General features: G+C 48.7%; 1 protein-coding gene across 2 annotated transcripts; it reads left to right on the top strand.

Moving 5' to 3' along the window:
• Positions 1 to 5,514: 5,514 nt before the first annotated feature.
• Positions 5,515 to 15,261, top strand: LOC116998992 (ADP-ribosylation factor-like protein 5A). 2 transcript variants are annotated; one of them, XM_033065264.1, is made up of 7 exons: positions 5,546 to 5,620; positions 6,232 to 6,334; positions 7,315 to 7,375; positions 9,449 to 9,596; positions 10,945 to 11,028; positions 12,689 to 12,840; positions 13,447 to 15,261. In XM_033065264.1, exons 4-7 carry the CDS (start codon positions 9,453 to 9,455, stop codon positions 13,493 to 13,495), a joined length of 429 nt encoding a protein of 142 aa, XP_032921155.1. In that variant the 5' UTR covers positions 5,546 to 5,620; positions 6,232 to 6,334; positions 7,315 to 7,375; positions 9,449 to 9,452; the 3' UTR covers positions 13,496 to 15,261. The 2 variants fall into 2 exon arrangements, with proteins under 2 accessions (XP_032921154.1, XP_032921155.1); XM_033065263.1 differs by lacking the exon at positions 6,232 to 6,334 and having other exon boundaries at positions 5,515 to 5,620.
• The last annotated feature ends 399 nt before the right edge of the window (positions 15,262 to 15,660 follow it).

The following is a 15,660-nucleotide window of genomic DNA, read 5'->3' as shown; positions in this document are numbered from 1 at the left end:
CAAGCCCAGTTTATTTTAGATAGAAAAATAAAGGCGTCTCTTTTAAAAAAAGGGAAATTTTAATGAAGTTGTAAAATGTAAGTAAGGAATGAACTCAGAGTAAGAGGTGAAAATGCTACTTAGGAGTGAAATTTCAGATTTCTTTCATTGTGTGTGGGATCCACTCCAGAAGTCAGGAGGAATATTGTGATTAAATCCACACAGAGAATGTGGGGAGGAGGTGAAATCATTCCAAGTGTTAACAATGTCACTCCTTTGTTCTCTGGAGCTGGGAGCAGCCTTGGCTCGGTGTCAGGATGATTGATGGACCTGCCTGGGGAATTGGGGAAACCAAATTCCTGTCCAGGAGCAAGGTGTGCCCAGGAATGGCACCTGCTGATCATCCCCTGCCTTACCAATATTGCCTGGAAAGCAAATCCACTGTAACATCCCCAAAAACTCTTCTGCCAGCGCTGTGAAAACAGAGCAAGGGAAAAGAAGCACATTTGTAATAGCACAAATTTACAATAATTCCACTCCTGCATCTGGCAGCGTGGTTTTGGAACCCAGGGGGAGATTTCTGATCCAGCATCAGTGGATTTATTGCAGTTTTGATTTGTTTACTCGCTGCCTGATACTTCAGCAGTTGATTTTGGCATTTTGCACATGGGATTGATTTTTCAATAACTTGTATCCCTTCCATCTTAATTAATTAATGACAACAAAAAGAACCTTTTCAACTCACAAAGCCCACTGCACTCATTTCTGCTGATTTCCTCCTGGCAGCTGAAATCACATTAATAACTTTAATTTTGGCCAATGTGCAGATCTGGGATGTGACTGGAGAATCCAGCAGCAGCCCAAGGTCGGGAGTGAAACGCTCCCAGGAAATGTTTGTGGGGATACAGAGCTGGAAGAGCCACAGCACCCAAAATTCCCCAGAACTGCAAAGCTGGAGGGAGGGGAGGATAAGGAATGTGTGTTTGGGGTTGGACACACCTGACTGATTCCCTCCTGCTGCAGACAGGGAGGGTCAGGCCAGCAAAATGCAGATTTTGTGTGAGCAGAGCGGGGAGCAGGTTGGGATCAGCCATTCCAACTGCAAACTCCAGACCTTGGGCTCCTCACATCCCAGGAAATCTCTGTTTTCAGCCCAGCCTGGTTCCCAGGGAGAGCCTCGCTGGGAGCCAGGTCAGAGCCACACTGGTGAAGACATTACTGCCTTTACTGGGACAGAGCCAGCCCAAATTTGTGTTTTCTGCTGATTTTCCCTTTGTTTTGCCCTCTAGACCCTGTGTGTGTAGCACCCGACCAGGCATGTGGGTACCATATACTATGCAATGTGTACAGTGGTGCATGCTCTGCTCTCCCTCTGCTTTTAGTGGCTTTCAAAGAAAATACAAAAATTGGAAAAAAGGAAAAAAAAAAAAAAAAAAAGGTAAAAAAAAAAAAAGTGGTGTTATTTTTGTGACCAGGATCATGCAGACTGCATGCCCATAGTATCCTCATTTCTATGGATTCGTTTTCTGGAATTTAGATGTACAAAGATGAACTGCATTACAATAACTTTTCTACAATAAATGAACAAAACTACCAAGCGTTTAAAAGTCTGTCCAGTCTCTTTGTGTCCTGCACTAAGATTGGGGAAATGCTCGAGAGAGTCAGGAAAAACCCAGAGTCCTGTGGCATTTTTGTTGTTTGCCAATAGTTTTTGGCAGCAGCCTCACGTGTTACATTTTTAGGAAAATTTAATGAGGTTCTGGAGAAGGAGATGCATCTGCTCTGCGAAATAAATGATGTTTATTTTTGTAACGAGCTTAAATAGCTGTGACCCAGAAGTACAAAAATACAGATAATTCCTGCTGATCCAGCAGGGAACGAGGTGCTTGCAGCCAACTGCTCCTTTGAAGGATTCTGGGGAATGTTCAGGGTTTGGAGCTGGGATCTCCCCCTCAGTTAGAATCGGCAGGAACAAGGGGCAGAATGATGGGAGGGATGAAGGATTGGATAATAAAAGATAATTAAGTTTCTCACAGAATGGTGAAGGTGGAAAAGAGCTCCCAGGCCATGGGGTGACTGATCCCCCCCTTGTCACCAGAGCCCTGAGTGCCACCTCCAGCCATTTATGGTGTCTGGAAAACTGGAAGCACTGAAGATGCTGCCTTGGGCAGAGAGCTCCAACCTCCTCTTCCCAAAAACGAGGAACAGGATCCAGCAACATCCCAGAGATGCTGGGAGCACCCAGACCCTGCCTTGGAGGGACAGCAGCACCTTGGCCAGGTGAGCTGCACGGTGCAGGCAGATCTAAAGCTCTTAAATTCTGTTCAGTGGGGTTTTCTTGGCTGTGTGATCAAAATCAGATCTCAACACGTGAGTTTTCATCCGAGCTGTTAATGAAAAGCAGAAGGGTTTTCAAATAAATAGAATATATATATATTTAAAATGAGCCTTTTGTGTGTTTTCATGTGATCCTAGAGGTGAAAATTTCTTAAGCTGCTTAAACTGTGACCTGGGAAGGGGTTGGAGAATTGCTGAGGGAAATGGGAAGGGAATGGAGAATTCCTGAGGGAAATGGGAATTCTTGAGGGAAATGGGAAGGGAATGGAGAATTCCTGGGGGAAATGGGAAGGGAATGGAGAATTCCTGGGGGAAATGGGAAGGGAATGGAGAATTCCTGAGGGAAATGGGAAGGGAATGGAGAATCCCTGAGGGAAATGGGAAGGGAATGGAGAATCCCTGAGGGAAATGGGAATTCCTGAGGGAAATGGGAAGGGAATGGAGAATTCCTGAGGGAAATGGGAAGGGAATGGAGAATTCCTGAGGGAAATGGGAAGGGAATGGAGAATTCCTGGGGGAAATGGGAAGGGAATGGAGAATTCCTGAGGGAAATAGGAAAGGGATGGAGAATTCCTGAGGGAAATGGGAAGGGAATGGAGAATTCCTGAGGGAAATGGGAATGGAGAATTCCTGGGGGAAATGGGAAGGGAATGGAGAATTCCTGAGGGAAATGGGAAGGGAATGGAGAATTCCTGGGGGAAATGGGAAGGGAATGGAGAATTCCTGAGGGAAATGGGAAGGGAATGGAGAATTCCTGGGGGAAATGGGAAGGGGATGGAGAATTCCTGAGGGAAATGGGAAGGGAAGGGAGAATTCCTGAGGGAAATGGGAAGGGGCTCAGCCTGGAGCAAAGGAGGATCCAGAGGGATCTTTTCCCTCTCTGGAATTCCCTGCCAGGAGGGGACACCGGGGGGATTTGGGATCTGCTCCAGGAACAGGGACAGGAGCAGAGGGAACAGCTCAGGCTGGGCAGGGCAGGGCAGGGTGGATTTGGGGACAATTCCTCCATGGAAAAGGTGCTCAGGGGGAGTCCCCATCCCTGCAGGGATTTCAGAGTGGAAGGGACTTGGGGACATGGGGCAGTGCTGGGAATGGTTGGACTCAATATCTTGGAGGCCCTTCCCAACCTAAGCCATTCCATATTCTCTGTGGTTGGGATTTTTCAGCACAGAAACATTTCCATGATGAAATCCTTCCCCAGCACACGCTCCCTGCCCCTGTCGGTGTTACAGCTGCCTGGAACAAAACGTTCACGACCTAAAAAAGCCTTCCCAGATTTCCAGGAGGGAATTGCGAGGCTGTACCCGTTAAATTGGGATGTTTTCCTAGAAAGTTCCCAGCAGCACTGGGAAGCTCAGCTTAGCCCATAAAAACCAGCACTACGATCCAGGTTCAACCAGGCTACCACAGAAAAAAAAACCAAATGACACGGGGGGAGGAAAACTCAGAGATTTTTTTAATTTAAATTATCAGAATAAATGGTTTAATTGGACTTTGGTAGCTGCAAACCCTGCCCCGAGCCCAGGAGAGCTGAGAACAGAAAATAGTCCCGAGTGCTTCTGAAATTCCAAGCTGAGGACCGGCAGAAAGGAGGATAATTGACAGCTAATGAATAATTAATGCAAGCTGAACTTGTGGAATGTTTCACACCAGGACCCACAGCTGTGACACCGGGACGGACTGGTACAGTGGATTATCAACATATTTCTCTTCTTAACTGTCCAGGGTCATAAATTCCCCTCCAGACCAACAGGAAACACAAAAGTCTCCGGACACAGAAAATTGGACATTGTGTTTTGGTTCTGGAAAGGCAGGGAAAATTAAATGCAAGAAGCTGCTTGAAGGAAAGATGAAAAACCTCTGGAATAACAAAGGAGATTTTATGTCCCATCCCTGAAGTGTCCCAGTCCAGGCTGCACAGGGCTTGGAACAGCCTGGCACAGCACAAAGTGTCAGAGGAAGGAACTGGGTGTCAGGACAGGAAAAGTGAGAGGGCAAACCCCCCAAGTCTTGTCTGTGCACAACCTAATTCCTGCCTGGGATTTTCAAATTCCTCAGAATTTAAACTAAGTGAAGGGTGTGGACAGAGAAATTTATCTTAGAGAAGAGAAGGCTCTGGGCAGATCTTGGAGCCCGTTCCAGTGCCCAAAGTGCCTTTATACAAACTCACCCCCAGCTACTGGGGAGCAACTTCACCCGCGTTATTCCCAAGTTTTCCCCACAGCACCAAGTTTTAGTAGGGCAAAGTGAACGAGGTTTATAAACCGCAGCAGAGCTGGGAGATTCACCTGGGGAGAGCTCAGAGCCCCTTCCAGGGCCTGAAGGGGCTCCAGGAAAGCTGGAGAGGGACTGGGGACAAGGCATGGAGGGACAGGACACGGAGAACAGTTTAAACATGAAGGGAGGGGGTGATTTCTGATTTCCATGGGGTAGGGGGGAGAAATCCCTCTCTGTGAGGGTGGCGAGGCCCCGATATCTCTGTGGGGCTCGGGGCTCCCTCAGCCCGCAGCCCTCGCTGTCTCTGCGGGGCTCGGGGCTCCCGCAGCCCCCGGTGTCCCTACAGGGCTCAGGGTTCCCTCACACCACAGCCCTCGGTGTCTGTGGGGCTCGAGGCTCCCACAGCCCTCGCTGTGTCTGTGGGGCTCGGGGCTCCCTCACCCCGCAGCCCTCGGTGTCCCTGCAGGGCTCGTGGCTCCCACACCCCGCAGCCCTCGGTGACTCTGTGGGGCTCAGGGCTTCCTCAGCCCGCAGCCCTCGCTGTCTGTGGGGCTCCCTCAGCCCGCAGCCCTCGCTGTGTCTCCGGGGCTCAGGGCTCTCTCAGCCCGCAGCCCTCGGTGACTCTGTGGGGCTCACGATTCCCTCACACCGCAGCCCCCGGTGTCTCTGCGGGGCTCAGGGTTCCCTCACACCGCAGCCCCCGGTGTCTCCGCGCGGCTCTGCGGGCCGGGGCCGCTGAGGCGGTGCCGTGTAATGGCGGCCGCGGTGCCGCCCCCGCGCGTCAGCGCAGCGCGCCCGGCCCGGCCCGGCCCGTCCTGAGGCGGCCGCGGGCGCTGCTCCGCTCCCGCTCTCGCTGCCCCAGCCCCGCTCCCGCTCCCGCTCCCCGCCGCCATCCCCAGCCCCGGCCCGACCCCGCGGCGATGTCCGAGCGGCAGCGGCCCCGGCGCGGCCCCAGCCGGCACTCGGGGCGCTGCGCCGGGCCCTGAGCTCCCGCGGCCCCGCAGAGCCGCGGCCGGCGAGGCCCGGAGCGCCCGGCCGAGGATGGGGATCCTCTTCACCAGGATATGGAGGCTCTTCAACCACCAGGGTGAGGCCCGGGGGGACGGGGGCGCTGCGGGAGGGACCCACACCCGCTCCGGGACGGGCTCCTGAAGTCGGGGCTTTAACCATTCCCCTCCTTCTTTCATTTACGGGAATTGTCGTTTCCTGACAGCCGCCTGTTCAGTTCTGAGCTGTGCCGGGGGAGCGCGGCCGTGGCGCGGGTGGGTTCGTCCTGCTGCCGGCACAGTGTGGGTTTAAGTGGCAAACCTCGATATCTGGCTCGTTCATGGAGTAAATGTTATTTATAGCTTCGGTTGTGGCTGCCCCTGGATTCCTGGAAGTGTCCCAGGCCAGGTTGGGCAGCCTGGGACAGTGGAAGGTGTCCCTGCCCATGGCAGGGGGGTGGCACTGGATGATCTTAAATTTCTGTTCCAACCCAAACCATTGTGGGATTTTTAACTCCTGTCTCCATACAGCAAGGTGTTCGTGAGAGTTGTAACTTTACAAAACACCTGCTGATGCTCTTCCCACGTTTCTAAAGCCCTTGGAATTTGGTTTTGAGGGAACCTCGGTACTCTCACAGCTGCTCGTTGAATGTCCCAGTTATGTCCCCGTTAACACATAGTGCAAATACAACAAAATATTTTTGTCTTGTAGCATCCAGCCCCACCTCAGACCTTCTGTTCCAACTGATTTCCTAACATCCACTATGCTGGCAGGATCCCACCTGAAACAAAAGTTCCTAGTTGTGTGGGGTCAGGTAAGCAGACACTTTTACAATATTGTGCAGTTATGCAAAGTTATTAAAGCTGGAGTTTGTACTGGATGGCAGAAAAGACAGCTCTGCAAAACCACACAATATTGATAAAATCAAACCGAGAAACCCCCACTTACCTGACCCCTGTCCCCTCCCTCTCCTCTGGGATAAATCAGTGTGAGTGTAGTTTGCTGGCAGGGATTGATACCAGGGTCTGGAGCTTGGGCATGTCTTTAATGGCTTTTTTTATTGCCTTTGAGGAACACAGGGAAAGAGGGGAGACACCCCCTTGTCACCAAATTTTTACTTGACTGGCCCTGCTTGGTTGTGCAAGTAAAAGTTGTGCAACACAGCTGAGAGCTGGCAGTGCTCCCCCAGACTGGAAATCATAAATTTGGATGTGCTTGACACCACCAGCTGTAGAGTTCCCAGTCACTCCTGTGATGCACAGGAGAGGAGGTGCTGAAGGGAAGCAAGAATTGCTTGGGGCTCTGAGCTCCAAAATGTCAGAGGTGGGTTGGGGAGCACCTGGTGACTTGGCCAAGAACAAAGTGGGTGAATGTGTCCTGTGAAATGCTGGAGGAAAGGAGGGCACTGGGGGCACAGGGATCCCACTGCAAACCAGCCTGGCTGGGGTTTTACCTGTTCTTTGCAAAGACAGCAAGATGCTGCCTGGATGAAGTTTGGGGTTGGGAGCTGTTGTGGCTGGGGGATGGAGTTTGATACAGGCTGCAGAACCCTGCAGGAGCTTGGGACAGCATCCCAGCGTGACACTGGCAGTCAGAGATGGAAAACATCCCTCTGAAACCTCTCAGGAATGGTTCCTGTGGAGGGGGAGGAATTGCCAGAGCAGCACCTGCCCACACAAACACACCTGGCCACGGCACCTGGAGCTGGGCACTGTTGGCTCAGGAACCCAAACGTGGCATTAACCTTGATCCAAACCCAGCAGCTGTGACTTACCAGTGCTGTTTCCATTGCAGAGCACAAGGTGATCATTGTGGGCCTGGACAATGCAGGGAAAACGACCATTCTGTACCAATTGTAAGTAGGAGCTGTGGGGTTTCCAGGTGTTTCTGTGGGTTTTGCTCCGGGTGGCTGCAGTTTGGAAAGGGCTCTGCTGTGCCTGCTGCATGCATGAATGAGGTTTTGTTCAGAGGGGTTTGGATCACATCACCTGCTGCTACTGGTGTCACAGCCTCAGCTCTTGCCAGCCCCATAAAATGTGATTGTAGTGAGTGCTGGCCACTCTTGATCCACGGCACAGGTTTGGAGAGCAGACAGATCATCCTGTGAGTGCCACAGCAGCTGTGCCTGTGCCTTGTGTCCCCAGTGCTGAGGTGAATGTGGTGCTGTGTGTGGGATGGGATGGAGGAGGAAGGCTGATCCCAGCACAAACCCAGGACAGCACCTCCCTGCTGCCTTCAGCAGCACCACTGGTGTGTGTTTGCCTTGCATTCACCTTGCTCCTGGTTTACATGGAGCTCAAATGAGCTTCATATCTGACTGCTCAGCTGCAGTTTGATAAGAGGATACCAGTTTGTCCTCAGGCTGCTGGGTGGCACAGGCAGCTCAAGGTCTGTTTGTGCTGGGGACAGATTGGCCCTTTCCCACGTGCTGTGGCACTGAGGAGTGCTCCTGAGTCACAGATCATTCCTGCTAAATGATGCCATGCTGCTCCAACCCCACATTTCACATTGGCCTTCTGGAGGGGGTTGGGGTTTGTCACATTCCAACCTGCTTTACCTTTTCCTAAACCTTTCTGGCTGCTTGTGCCCTGCCGTGCTGCAGGGAGAGGGGAAGGGTGAAGGTGATGGTGATTTAGAGGGTGTGAGAGATGTTACAAAGCACAAACAGAATTCAGGGTATTTCTTAAGACTGGGAACTGCTGCAGGCAAGGGCTGTCCTTGGTGCTTTTTAATCCACTTCCTTCACAAATGTCTCGCAGTACTTCCCCTTATTTCTGCAGTATTTCTGCAGTCTCAGTGTTTTCTTTTCCCTCTCATACAGATCTCTGTGATCTCCTTTTTCTTTGTACCCACTTTAACTTTCCCAGCTCTCCTCCTTGATCCTACCCCATCTTTGCAGATCCCATTTTTCCTCTTGCAGACACTTCTTTTTCTCCCTTTCTCCTACTCAGCCCTCCTTGCACTGGCCCAGGGTAACAGGGATTGCTTTTCAGAGCACTGCACCATCCCTTTATCTCCTTGGCTCTCTGTGTCCTCTTCAGGAAATATTCCAGCACCACTACAAGTCTCAAATTGCTGTCACTGTAACTAAAAGCTCTGCTGGAACTTCAAAAAGGTTCATACAAAATGAAAAGCTATATCAAGATGATCAAAAGAAAAAATAATTAAGTTCTTTTGAACACAGATGGTTTGCCTTGGAGCTACTGCTAATTTTTTTGCCTGTTACAGCAGAGTTTAAATAGTCTGAACTTCAGGAGAATCCAGAGCACACATTTGGCTGTTTCATGTCAAACTTGTGTTCTTAGTGACAACATCACACTCAGTATCTATTAACAAGATATTTGAAATATTTAATGGCTGCATTTGTCTCCAGAAAGTTGTGCTGAGGGGAGAAGAGGAGGAAGTTAGGACATAAAGCATTGTGAAGAAAATCTGGTTTTAGTGGCCTGCCCTGAAAGGAGAGTGGGATGCAGTGGGTGAAGTGTTTCTGATGGAGCTGGAGGATGAGTTGTTGTTTTTCTGAAACCTTGGAAATCTTGTGGCTTAACCACATTCTTGAAGCAAAACAACTGCTCTGTCCCATGTGAGCCAAAACGGGCCTGGAGAAAGAAGAGCTGAGTGCTCCCAAAAGCTTCAGCAGCAAAAACGCTGTCAGCTCCATGATTTCATTAATTATAACACATTTTGCTCTCTCAGCTCTGTAATTTGATTATCACACAGTTCACCAAGTCCTTTTTATTGCTGTTTTTATTGACATTTCTGCATCCACCATCAAACCTTGGCTGCCCAGGCAGTGTTTGCTGGGGTTCCCTCGCTGGGAATCCCCCTGAGGTGTGATTCCATGGCTCACTGTGGGTGTTCCCTCCTTGGGGACCCTCCTGAGGTGTGCTTCCATGGCTCACTGTGGGTGTTGCTGTTCCCTGTGCAGCTCCATGAACGAGGTGGTTCACACCTCTCCCACCATCGGCAGCAACGTGGAGGAGATCGTGGTGAACAACACGCGCTTCCTGATGTGGGACATCGGGGGGCAGGAGTCCCTGCGCTCCTCCTGGAACACCTACTACACCAACACCGAGGTGAGCAGTGCCAGCCCTCCCTGCCCCCCTCCGGGTGTCCCTTGTCACTGCTGCCACCACCTGGGGCTGCCCTTTGTGACAGCACACCCCCTGGCTGTGTCCCTGCAGTGGCTCCTCCAAATCCTGCTGACAGCCCCAGAGTTTCCTCCCAAACCTTGGCAGGTGTGTGGCACAAGCTGCTGGCATCACCCCAAAGAGTTTCCAGAGCTCTTTAGAGCTGCACACACATATATGTCTATAAAATATATCTATATATGTATGTGGGTTTGTGTATAAATTATATCAAGCACACAACTTCATAAAAGTCATGCTTTTCAGAGCTCTTTAGAGGTGCATATGCAATACACACACACATAGGCATATAAAAAATACATATATATGTGTGTACATATATAAATTGCATCAAGCACACAATTTCATAAAAACAATGCTTTTCAGAGCTCTTTAGAGGTGCATATGCACACACATATGTCTATAAAATATATATGTGTGTGTATATATATATAAACTCTGTCAAGCACACAGTTTTATAAAAACAATGCATTTCAGAGTTCTTTAGAGGTGCAGTTGCAATACACACACACATAGGCATATAAAAATACATATATATGTGTATACATATGTAAATGGTATCAAGCACACAACTTGATAAAAGTCATGCTTTTCAGAACTCTTTAGAGGTGCATATGCACACACATATGTCTGTAAAATATATATGTGTGTGTATACATTCATAAATTTTATCAAGCACACAATTTCATAAAAATCTTTATTTTTATATCTTTAAATCAAGGTTTCCTATATGTAATTTAAATACAATTATTTATATCATATCAATGACATTTTGTATAGTTAAATACAATTATCACAATAATTCCTTTGTTCTCCAGTTCATCCCTGTGAGGTGCTGTGATTCCTTAAAGTTCTTTTCCAGCCTGAATGAAGCTGGCAGTGTGTTCTTGGGGTTTGGAGCTTCAGGACTTTTTGAATCCTGAGCCAATATCGATTTGCATGTGATGCACTTTGTTGTAAAGGCTGCAACAAATTATTTGAGTGATCTTTGTGGTGCCCCAGCAAAGAACAAAACCAGATCTGGGATTACAGAGAATTTCCTTGCTTTCAGTATGAATTTTTCAGTGAAGAATGGAGAACAGAAAGTGATAAGTTGTGTCAGAGCTGCCTCTGAACCCCAGCACAGCAGAAGCTGTGAATGTCCCCAGGCCTGAGGGATTGCTGGGGCTGCAGGGAGGGTTTGGGAGCAGGGCTGTTTCTGATAATCCAGCTGGATTTTGGGCTGCCACTGGGAACAGCAGGAGCTGCTCTGCCTGATAATTCTCCCTTTTTGCAGTTTGTGATAGTTGTGGTGGACAGCACAGACAGAGAGAGAATTTCTGTGACTAAAGAAGAGCTGTACAAAATGTTAGCACATGAGGTGAGTGCACCCTATGTCTTTAATATTTATTTTAATATTTATTAGAATTATCTGGCTGATACACACCAAGGGAAGCAGATTTACACCCTGAACTGCCTTGTCCCTCTGCACTGTCTTCTGTGAAACTCCCAGTAAAGCTGTTAATTAATAAATCACAGAATAGCCTGTCAGAGTGCTCCAGTGAAACAGCAGTTGGGACCTGCCAGGGACATCTGTGGGTTTTATACTTCAATCCATGTTAATATCTGAATTAGAGCTTTTTATACCCCATGATTTCCTGTAATAATTTCATCACTATTTTTGATATCTTCATGGTTGCCTGAGGTTTTACAAGCTTTACAATGTGTGTTAGAGCTAGAACAGAACTGAACTTCAGCCCCTGGCTGTAGCAGCCTCTGCTCTGGGAGTATTTGGAATTTCAGAGTGGAAATTGCTGAACTGTAAAGACCCTCCTTAAACCTGAGCCCTGGGTCAGGTCTAAACATGAGCTGGGCTGATGTAAAAGCCAGGCAGCACCTGTGGCATGACCTGAATGCAAACTGGATCAGGGTGTGTGAGCTGACACCGAGCTTCCAAATTTAAGTGTCAGAATAAAAAAATGTGCATAAAAATGATGGCATTATAGCCTAAAATATTCCATCTATATTTAACCTATAGCCACAGTCTGAGAGCCTGCAGCAAGGGCACAGCCTGCCCATGGATTTCCTTTGAGGAAAAACAAGGGCTTTGCATAGCAACTTTCAACTTTAAATGTGTTTTTTTTAAATTATTATTTTTATGTTTAATTAAAATGATGTTTAATGAAGTAAATTCTAATAGAGCAGCTCAGGCTGTGGAGTGTTAAATGTGGCACAGGGGGATTCAGTGCTGCTGTCCAGGATTAGGATTTCAGAGCTGCACTCTTCAGGCTGTTCCAAAAACCTGCATCTTCTGTCTGCTAATCTCTAAAGGAAGTTAATCTCTCCAAGTTGTTCAGGAGCTGATTTTGCCCCAGGGCAAGTGGAATTGCAGGCAGAAAGGAGCTGATTTGGGAGCCTGCTGGCAGTGAATGTGCCCTTTGTTGGGCAGCAGGATGTTCCAGGCTCCCTCTCCTGCAGCCATGAAAGTCAAATATTGATTTAAAATCGCTCTTCTTTGCTCCTTGAAAATATTTTCTTTCTCCTAACTGCTTCCATGGAGTTGCTGTTAAGGCAAAATTGAGTTGTCCAGCTCAGTTCCAGCTATTTTCTGGAGCAGTTGATTAATTGGGAATTAATTTTGCTGCTTGTGATAGGCAGAGCTCAGAGCCTGGGCTGGCCTGGCTTCCTGGAAACACCTTTTTGCTTTCCAAGGGAAAGGTTTTCAACAAATACACCCCTGCCCTGATGCAATTCCAAGCAATTTGAGGTAAAATAAGCTTATCCCTGGAGTCACTGTTCCCACATTGCTCAGGTGCAGGGTGCACAGGGCTCTGATCCTGGTGGAGCACAGCAAAACGTCCTGAGTTGTTTTACTCCTCACCCGTGGTGTTTTGTGCTGGATCAGGGGATGGCTGCAGCTCCTCCAGCCTGCAGCACTCTGTTCTGGAGGATTGCTGCCTGGGCTCTGGGCTGCCTGCTGGGTGTCCCAGCCTGTGCCTCCAAGGGCTGCTCTGGCATTTCCTGCTCTCCTGTCTCCCCAGGACTTGAAGAAAGCAGGATTGCTGATCTTTGCTAACAAGCAGGACGTGAAGGAGTGCATGACAGTGGCTGAGATCTCCCAGTTCCTGAAGCTGACTTCAATTAAGGATCACCAGTGGCACATTCAGGCCTGCTGTGCTCTCACTGGAGAGGGGTGAGAGGGATTTGTGTCCATGGGGATTCCTCTGGGGGTTTTACTGTGGTGTTGGGTTTAGCACACATTTAACACACTGACTCCTACACCTGTCCATCACAGAGACAGAATCCCAGAATGGGTTGGGTTGGGAAGGACTTTAAAATCATCCCATCCCAGCCCTGCCATGGCAGGGACACTTCCACTGTCCCAGGCTGCTCCAAGCCCTGTCCAGCCTGGCCTGGGACACTGCAGGGACCCACAGCTGCTCTGGGCACCCGTGCCAGGCCCTCACTGCTTCACAATCATGGCACTTACAAGATTGTTGGGCTCAGAACACCAACTTCAGTGTCACCTCACTGAGATAAAACTTGATTTAATTTGGGCTTCATGAGGGTGGGGTGAGGTGGGAGCAAACTGAAATCTGGTTTATTAAGAATAATCCTAATTAGAGAGAACTTCATGCCTAGAAGAGCTGGGATGTGAATTCTCTCACCATAGATGATGCAGTAAGATCTAGGAAGTGCCAGGCAGGGAGTGAAGAATTTCACTTGGTGCTGTGGAGTTAATTTGGAGTTACCCTGAGAAGTGCCTGCACTCCCTAACCATTGTCTCTTGTGTTCCCAGACTGTGCCAAGGGCTGGAGTGGATGATGTCCCGGCTGAAGATCAGATGATTTTTAATGACCTCTTTGCACAGACATTGCTGCAGCAGAGCTGTTCCAGTGGCACATGGGTGGGGTGATGTATTTATACTGAACTGATGGCAGCTGTATTTTCTGCACAGCTGCACACACACACACACACAGGGACAGGAACTGGGAGCAGGCACAGAGCACAGGAGCGCTCGGAGCTCCAGCTGGGTTCGGTTCCTCGCAGGACGCCTTCAAAGCTGTGCCCAGCCTTCTTTCCAAGCTGCCCCTCACTTGGGGAGGATGAAGCAAGAGGAAGGAGCTTTTAATTTAGAGTTTTATGATCCCATTGTAGCCCTCTCTGGTGGAATTGTTGGCTTCATTCCTGCAGTAAATCAGCGAGCGAATCACTGGCGTAGGTATCGACTCTCCGTGTTCCCGAGGTTGCCGATGTTACAAATGCAAAACTTTTCCTGTATGTGTACTGTACATATTTGTGTATATTTATACCTCAGTCCTAGGTTCATTGCAATCTGCTCAGACCAGTGGCAAGCTGAATCAGTATGTTGGCAGTAGTGCTGATGTGTGACACGGCCCCCGTGCCACCGGTCCCGTCCCTCTGTGTCCCTCCGGCTGTAACGTCAATCACACCACAACCTGATCAACAAACTCTCTCTTCAGCCCATTGCTTGTTTTTTCCACGTGATTTTTTGATTAGGGAGGAGGCTGGAATGGATTGAGGCACACAGGTTGAGCTTCCAATTCCAGGGTTGGCAAACAGAACAAATTTGCCAAAGAGTTTTAAACGAAATGGGTTTTTGGATTGGGTGATGCTGCAGGTCCTGCCCACTGCTCTCCTCCTCTGCTCTGCTGGTTGATTCAGGTCTGGCAGAAATACCTTTAGCTGTCAAAAAGGGAAAAGCATCTTTTTTTTCTTAACCAAAGAAGAGGCACAAAGTATATTTGAAAGTGTCACTGCAATCGTACAAGTCAGACTCTGATGAAGTTTTTTTCACAGGAAAAACTCTCTTTGCTCCATAAAATTGAAATGTGCAGATGTATCAATGTGCAGTGGAGGGGATGGATGGGGACAAGGCAGATGACACTACTTGAAAAAACTCCAACATGAGTTCCAGGGCAGAACTTGTTGCAAGCAGAACTCCTTTCCTGTCCCCCCTGGGGTCACAATTCCCACTTCAGGGGATCCAGGCACTTGGGAGGGCAGTGGATGGTTGGAAGTGTCAGGCTCTTCTGTGGGAGTTCAGCAAAATGGAACAAATCTGTGTTTAAGATGTTCTTCCCTTGGCTGGTAAGGATGGAAAAGGCATTTTAAAGACATTTTAAAGCTTAGTTTGAATTTTTTAAGGTGCTTCTCTTTGGTTCTGGGATAATCTGGTCAGCTCCTGCCTTCCTGCCCACCTGCCCCCCTGGGAACACAGGAATCCTGGGGAAAGGAGGGGAGGCAATCTCGAAGTCTGTATTTAACAAAGGCAGGTAAAGAATTTAACTTTTTAATCTATTTTTGGTATCTCCAACGCTCCCTGGCTGGGGGATCTGCTGTCTTTGTTAAACATTAAGGTGTACATGCATATATCTCTAGTGCATGCACATAGATCTTGGTATTTAACTGGTGTATTGCAAAATGTATCACTGTTTGAAGAATTAACAATTTAATGCAAAGACTCTTCTCAGTTTCTCTGACAGTATCTACAAGCAACGAGCTCTGTGCACACTTGCATATGAAATGGAATTGTACATTTTCTAGTCTAAAAAAAAGAAAAAAAAAAAAGCAGACTTGCTTCTAAACCCAAGTGTTTGGTTTTTGAGTCTTTATGTCTTCCCTGGGCTGAGTCCACACAGGTTGTGTGGTCAGAAAAGGAGCTGCTGCTGCTCATGGTGGAGCAGGGTTGGGATTTCTGCTGTGCATTTGTAGGAGCTCTGTGCTACAAGCAGATACTCTGTGTTTACACCTCACTTCAGCTGCTTTTACTCCTTCCCTCCCTGTACCACTTCCCCTTGCTGAGGTTCACCTTGTTTTGGTTTCCCCAGCGACCACAGAGCCCAGCAGGGCCTGGCAGTGACTGCACACCTCAGGTCTGGCTGTCACTCAGGGTTTGCTGTGCCCTGAGGGCTTCAGAGTCAAACACTCCATTGGTTTTGGGTGTTGGTGACTGAACAGCCCAGTGTGAGCCTGACTGCAAACATGTCAT

This window comes from Catharus ustulatus, chromosome 7 (genome assembly GCF_009819885.2).
Source record: "Catharus ustulatus isolate bCatUst1 chromosome 7, bCatUst1.pri.v2, whole genome shotgun sequence".
Lineage (NCBI taxonomy): Eukaryota > Metazoa > Chordata > Aves > Passeriformes > Turdidae > Catharus > Catharus ustulatus.
The sequence above is the reverse complement of the archived record's forward strand: the minus strand, read 5'-3'. Positions and strand labels throughout refer to the sequence as shown.